The sequence below is a fragment of the Nelumbo nucifera genome, chromosome 4 (genome assembly GCF_055504915.1).
Source record: "Nelumbo nucifera cultivar China Antique chromosome 4, China Antique-T2T, whole genome shotgun sequence".
NCBI lineage: Eukaryota > Viridiplantae > Streptophyta > Magnoliopsida > Proteales > Nelumbonaceae > Nelumbo > Nelumbo nucifera.
This window is the reverse complement of record NC_142652.1, coordinates 7,212,731-7,219,910: the sequence shown is the minus strand read 5'-3', so window position 1 is coordinate 7,219,910 and position 7,180 is coordinate 7,212,731. Positions and strand designations below refer to the sequence as shown.

General features: G+C 37.0%; 1 protein-coding gene across 8 annotated transcripts; it reads right to left on the bottom strand.

Moving 5' to 3' along the window:
- Window positions 1-740: 740 nt before the first annotated feature.
- On the bottom strand, window positions 741-6,892 carry LOC104591591 (CAAX amino terminal protease family protein). Of its 8 annotated transcripts, none has more exons than XM_010250481.3 (11): window positions 6,621-6,892; window positions 6,270-6,328; window positions 5,850-6,137; window positions 5,370-5,430; window positions 4,846-4,970; window positions 3,650-3,712; window positions 3,447-3,571; window positions 2,810-2,941; window positions 2,617-2,670; window positions 2,411-2,504; window positions 741-1,447 (listed from the first exon to the last, which is right to left on the bottom strand). In XM_010250481.3, the coding sequence occupies exons 1-10, from the start codon at window positions 6,706-6,708 to the stop codon at window positions 2,432-2,434; spliced, it is 1,068 nt and encodes a 355-aa protein (XP_010248783.1). In that variant the 5' UTR covers window positions 6,709-6,892; the 3' UTR covers window positions 741-1,447; window positions 2,411-2,431. The 8 variants fall into 8 exon arrangements, 4 of the variants coding, with proteins under 4 accessions (XP_010248783.1, XP_088758623.1, XP_010248782.1 ...); XM_088902497.1 differs by having other exon boundaries at window positions 741-1,437; XR_734278.3 differs by having other exon boundaries at window positions 741-2,504; window positions 2,810-2,955; window positions 6,621-6,889.
- Window positions 6,893-7,180: the final 288 nt, after the last annotated feature.

Here is a 7,180-nt window from a genome sequence, read left to right as displayed (position 1 = left end):
TTGCACTTTGCAGCCCTAGATTTGATCTTGAACAAAGGCAGTGGGGACTAGAGGCTCGTACCCATCAAGCCCCCAAAAGAGATAAAATGGGTCTATATTAACACAGTAAAATGGTTTAGTTTTGCGTCTGTTTGGAACTGTGATTTGCACCCCTATAGATATAAAATTTGTACGCTTTTTTTTTTGGTCTCATTTGCAATACAAATTTTGCATCTAAAAAATTGATGCAAAATTTGTGCCATCTTCCTCCTACCTCATTTTTCTCTCATATAAAGCAGGGCCACATTATCTTGCTTCCTACCTCACACCCAAGCAAATAATTCTACTCCTACCTCAGTTATCTCTAATATAAGGTGGGGATCACCATCATTTTATGAAGTAAAGGTAAACTAGGATTTACACTAAGCCTATTTGCACTCATGCAATTACACCAATATTGCAAATCAAATTTGCACCGTAAACAAATGAGTTAGGTCTAGACCCTATACCAACATCCTTGTTATAATTGCCTACAATCGATTATCAACCACTCCCCATGTTCGGAAAGTGTGACTTTGGACAGATTATCTGTAACTCTAAATCTATGGATAAATCTCTCCATGAAAACGTTGTGATTTGCTTTATATTGTTCCACATGCGTGAATTATGATTAAAAAAAAAGAAAACTGAAGTTATATATGGAAGTGGAACTATCCATGGACGAATCACGATTATTATATTCTTCTTCAATGCAAACATAATAAAAATGATAATAGTAATTTATAGCAACTACTCTCTTGTGATACAAATTGAGTTATAACAACTACTCGACTCCTACACCCTAACAGTAAACAAGCGATATCCCATACAAGTAGAAGCATGGGTGGAGGGACGAGATGTGAAACTACAGAGCAGCTAATTCATCTAACTAGCTAACGTGCTTAAGTCATGATTAAGTCGTTATCAGCAGTTCTGTCTTTGTTTTTTGTCATCTTTATCATTCAGTCACAAACAGATGTTGTTCTGGCTGGATCTCGCCTTCCATTTCTCGTCAACCCACGAGACCTTGAACCATCGTCGTACATTACTGTAACAGGTAATATAACTAGAATGCTCCTTTAGACACCGCTGTTGGAAATCTTTCTCCTTTTTTCGATTTTCAATCAGATGGTGCCGAGTTATTGCCTGATTGTTCCTTGACCGAGCAAAGAGATAAGCACCTTTTATTTATTTATTTTTTAAATAAGAAAAGAATATACATCATCTACTGCTCTTTTCCTGCAGTACGTGAGGGTGACGCATTAGAAAGAAATTGCTTAGAGTTGTCTTTCTTCTTGTGCTAGGATGCAGCAGCAACTGTGAAGAAGCTTGCTGTTACTGTGACATTGAGCAACAACCACCACTCTGTGTGAAGTGCTGCTAGGAGGAGCCTGGGCTTGCAGGTGTGAATTAGTTCTCCTGTGTAACACTAATTAATGGAAAAGAACGTCTTGGTTATACAAGTAAAAAGACATTAAATGGAATTCATTGTCTTATCACTGATTGACTCTGTTTGTCCCATTCAAAAATTATTAATGGTACAATCCTACCTATCCTTTTTTGTTGTGCAAAAAGGGCACTCAGCACTATCTGAGAGGCAAATGCAAACCCAGATTGGGTAGGAGAATGGGATGTTAGGAATGTCTCTACGGGCCTCTCAAATTTTAAAACTTGTTACTTCTATGACTCGATCAGCTCTTCTGATGAAGCCAGTCCAAATCAATATTGGGTGGGACAGTGGGACTAAACCACTCACTAACAAAGAGAGTGGTTTTTTCAGGTGTTGAGGTTGACCAACGTAGAACCAAAACTTGCAGTTGCAGGTAGGATGCAAAGATTGCATTAAAGAGGTGTCAAACATGAGTTTTCACTTCTCTATTATTAATCTAACTGGAAGCAGGGCTATGGAAAGACAATTAAGCCTAGCTGCTTAAGCAGAGGCTTCCCACTCCCCTGTTACCATGAGACCACCAATGATCTGTGTGCTTGTTCTGCTGATTGCCATGTCTCCCATCGTGGGTCATGCAACTGCCAATGCTCCTCTTCATGCTGATCAACTATGAGAAATTACCAAAAGTAGCTATTGAGAAGTAAATTGTAGGTAAGCAAACAATCCTGAGATTTCTTTTCCCATCTCCAGCATAACCCAGAGGAGCAGTTAAAAGTTACCATTGCCTATGATTTTCCTTGATCATTTTTTTTTTCTTTTGGCCTTTTTATAGTCCACTCCACCTCGGATTTCATTTGTTAATTTCCCAAATGTATTGACTGTTGGGGCTTGCGGTCAACCTAGTTGTTGATTAGGACGTGATGGAAGAATGCTGAAAATAGCAGGCTCAAGCCGGACTCTTCAATGACATAAAATATATTGAAAAATTAAATGAATTAGTACCAGTCAACGCCATTTCTGATTTTATGTCTGCATTTGCAGCTTGCACCAGGCTTTGCCACTGTTGCCTTCGTACTTACTATCATGGCGAGCCCACCTGTCATATATGCTTCTGATCTTGATGGATGGAGAGAAAGGATCTACTATGCTAAGATAAATACATAAATATTGCATTCAGAGGCCACATATTTTTTTGTGAAGAACCTTACCTGAATACATGTTGGGATCTGTACGAGTATATCCACGAAGCATAACCGGTCTCACTATATTACCCAATACATTGTCAGAAATCAGAATACAATTAATGAGTCTGTAATCATACTTTGATTTTGTGATTGGATTGATAAAAAACCACACTTTTGATTGGTTAGGCTATATACAGTCGATAGCAATCAGGTATACCATATCAGTCCATCTCTTCTGACGTGGATGTGTAGCGCCACAAAATCCCTCCTATAAGATTGTTCAATGCATGGGATGCCATTGGCACTATGATGCTTGAAGATACAATCGCTGAGTAACCATAAGCAAACCCTACAAATGTTGCCCTGAAAAGAGTCACAAGGTAAAGCTATGGCTCTAGACCAAGTCACTTCTCAAGAGAACTAGAGGCAAATGGTATGAAAATAGAAAAAGTTTAAGCTCAAAATCATAAAATGTAACATATTTACAAACTGCACAGCCAGAGGAGGGTTCCCCTGTATAGAATTTGTTGTTGGAAAAAAGAACCTACATAAATAGGATAGATCATATGATTCAAAAAGCAACTCCGTTGACGCTCAACATTCCTCAAATTGGAATCTATAAAATAGATGCAAACAACCCCTGTATCTGGACCAGTTATGATTGTGTAGTGCCATGCCAACCATATCCACCAATACTTGTTAGAATTATGAGCAAAAATCACCCCTTAAGAAAATGTGAAATGTGCCAGTTATTCAGTGTCTTTAAATTCCTTTCCTTTCCTTTTCTCTTTATTCTTCTGTTCTTTTTTTGGGAGTGGGGGTGGGGGCATTAAAGAAGAGCATAGAATGATTACCACATGGCAAATGGATATCTTCTGCCACCATTCAGGTGTAAAAGACCAAAAATGACAGCAACCGCCAAAGCACTCTTCAGACTGAATCCAAAAAGAGGAAGCAGTGCACCACGAAAAAGGAGCTCCTAAGGAAATAAACATATTGAAGTAAGATAACATGGAAGGTAGAATGCAAAATAAGGTATCACTTAACAGAGGCATACCTCACTGACCCCAGGCAGAAATGCCACAACCATGAAATCCAGAGGTTGCAGTCCACTGAGCACCTGAAATACAAAACTGGAAGCTTGTAGTAACTTGACATTGCCACCTATATAATCAATAATACTAGAAATGTTTCATCAAAACTACCCCAAATCAGAACAGAAATCGCTGTGTCAATTGTTGTTAATGCAAAGCACACATCCAGTAGGTCTGAGATGCATCAGGGATCTTACCAACATTGATCTTATCAAGGCTGATATTGACATAGGACATAGACCTCCATGCCCATTAAACAGTGGTTAAATAAATGAATTTATTTTGTTATCAATGAGCAGCAGAAAGATTCCTCCAGGTGACAATGGCACTTTTTTTATGCAACCAGCTCCTTCAATTCTTTTCTATCCATAATGCACATTTATACACTATTCCCCGTCTTGAAAAAATTATATGCAGGTGTAACATGGATGTATGTTTCTGAAAATGATAGGCTTTTTATATCAATAAAACAAAGAGGGAAGCCACATCTGTTTTATTGAAAATGATAGACTTTGAGGTACAGTCTATGCACAAGAGACTATTCAAGGAAAAATGAGATGTATCTTTTTTTATAAATAGGCAGCCCTTAAGTATCTACTATGCACAATAAAAGAATAAAAGTTGAGTTTACTAACTTGGTGATTACATTATTTACTAAAATAAATCAACAATTCAAAAGCACAAAAGGTATCAAGACAAAGAGGAGCATGCAACTAAATTTATTAAATTCTTTACAAAATCAAGTTTGATAAGAAGTCACAAAAAGCAACTTAAAGGGAAAAAAATTGATAACAAGCTCTCTGTACTCCAGGCTTTAACAAGAAACTGAAAATAGGCTAACTTTACTAATTTGGATAGATTTAACAAAATTATAATAATATAACTAGAGGATTTATAATAACTCCTCTAAAGTAACTTTTTCTTTGTCAACCAAAAGTTCTTTTTCTGTAAGTTTACTGCTTCACCTTCATGCAACAAAGGCTCTAGTGGTGCTGTCTTGAGCTTCTCCAAAGTGAAAGAATCCACATGAACCAAATATTCAGAAGGTAGCATTTTTTTTTTCCTTTTGAATTCTTTTATTATTTTCTTCTCTAGAAACTCCCTAATAAAGAATATTGAATTCTTTGTAAATGTGGACAGGTTGAAGATTAGAACATACTTGCTGATTAGCTGCCTCACTGGACTCAGCAAAATCTGCCCATGTCTTCAGCAGTAGGTACCGACATGATGATATCAATACCACTAGTCCAGCGATCAACTCAAGGTGCCACATCTCAAAATCAACTGGTATATTATGAAATAAAACGGATCAATCTCATAGATCAAACAAACAGTCAATAAATGCACATGAATATGAAATAAAACCATTCTACAGTTCATGTTAAAATATTTGAATAATTGATGATGATAATTCATATCACTGATGCTCAGATCATGGTGGGGTGATGGAGCACCATGCTTCACTAGATAAGGTGGAAGCATTTCATCAAGATGATCTTTAGGACAAATAACTTACCTAAATGCACTACTTAACATCTATCATATTTTCTGCCAATCCACAATATAATAGAGTTTACCCCATCCACCACAGGTTTGTGCTACATTATGGAAGAGATTCAAGGTAGGAAGAATAAAAGGTTCATTCATTAATTAAGTAGCAAAAAGAATGAGCATGGAATATACATGACACTTCTGTAGAGCAGTCAAGGATTGGCCATCCTTCCAGAGATGCTATATGAGATACCTGCAGGTTACAGTCAGGAAAGAAAAATTTAAGATGAACTCAAGTTGTGAATTGAACTACAAATATACCTAATAACAATCATGATAGGTATACCATACATTTCTTTTTTAAATTGTGTTCCTACAGGGCAACAAAATACCAGCAAGAAAACATGAAATGGAAATCAAAGATCATATTACTACTAGTGCTTAAGCATTTCTTATCCTAGCTCGAGGGGCTTTTATATATCAGTAAGTATATTGTTGGCAAAGCATGGAGAACTAAACGCTATTGACCTATGCAACCTAGAAATGGAGATGTTAGATGAATAAGATAGAGAAAGAGATTAGCCACAAAAACAGTTGACGAACTGCTAATTGTGCATTAAGCCAACGGGATGACCAAGCAATGAAGATTGAAGACGTGGGAATGGGACGAACCTGTCGAATTGCTACGCCCAACGCAAGTATTAACCCAGAAGTGATGGCGCAAGCCCGAAGTACAACGCTTCGGGAAGTGATGGATTTTGTAACCTTTGGAGGAAAAGTATCTCCAGAAGATCCCCTATCGCGAATAAAATCATCTTGTGACACACCTGCCGAGCCATTATCCTCATCCGAAGGTTTCTTCTTAGTCTGCAGAGTTGCGCCACTGCCCGTTCCTCGATTCCTTCTCAATTTCTTAACAGAGTTGTTATTTGCAAAAGCTTTGATATTGTCTCCAAATCCCTATAATTCAACAATACGAATCAAACTAATGCGCATTGACACTTTATTGTATCTGACAAAGAAAATAACCAAATAAAGAGCAAATTCATAATAATCATAATAAGTAGGGTGGGAGATGAGAACTATACATACTGTGTATAGGTTGGAAGGCGCAATCTTCCTCGCCGGAAAGATGCCAGTGACCTTTGTACCTAATCAAACGTGGTCAGTTTTGTTTTGTACAATCAACATAAGAGAGAAACACATACATGATATAAAACGAGAAGCTATTGAGGAATTCAGAGAAGAAAGCAAAGAAATCGAAATAGGGAATTCAAGAGTGGTAGTTATGAAGTGTTAGAGAAGCAACATGTTAGTGAACAAGATTAAATCAGAGAAGTAGAAAATACTGTTGATGCACCGAAAAAAAAACCCAACAAGTCTTGAAACCGAGAAAACGATATCGAAGAAATTGTGCTAAATTAAGGAGGAAAGAAGGCTAACCGGACAAAATGGAACTTCCCGGCGGAATGTGAAATCCGGCGGTAATGCCTGGTCTGCTCCAACATCTAGTGGTAGCAACTATTTCCATGCTGTAGGTCCTAATTTCCGTTCATCTCAAACGTTGACAAGTTTATTTAACATCCTGTCGAAATTCACTGGAACTCTTAGAACTACGAATCAAGGAAGAATAAGGCTTCACCAATCAAAACCGCTGTCCTCCCCGCCACTCACTTTTTTATTTTCTTTTCACAAGATAAGAGTTTCCGTTTTCTCATTTTTTACTTTCAATGAGTTCGTTGGGTAAATATATCTTTGGGTTTGGGTTTTACTTTGTTATTAGCTTATTGAGGTTTGCTACAAAATGTTTTATAAGATATATAAAGGAATTATACTTTTACATTATATTATCTTTGGGCTCCCAACCCTCAATGCAACCCAATTAATACAAAAGGTAAAATATAAAAGAAAATTATAAAATTATCATTCTTACTTTTCAATACCCCCCTTAATTTGTAATTTTTATTAGAGATCTAAAATGCAGAAATTTTTCGGAAGCTAGA

Excerpts from the sequence above, each read along its gene's own strand:
- LOC104591591 (XM_010250480.3), bottom strand. The coding sequence starts at position 6,708 with ATGGAAATAGTTGCTACCACTAGATGTTGGAGCAGACCAGGCATTACC. Across the intron at positions 6,329-6,620 it reads GGGAAGTTCCATTTTGTCCG|GTACAAAGGTCACTGGCATC; the intron begins GTTAGCCTTCTT and ends ACGTTTGATTAG. Across the intron at positions 3,572-3,649 it reads TTCTGCCTGGGGTCAGTGAG|GAGCTCCTTTTTCGTGGTGC; the intron begins GTATGCCTCTGT and ends TTATTTCCTTAG.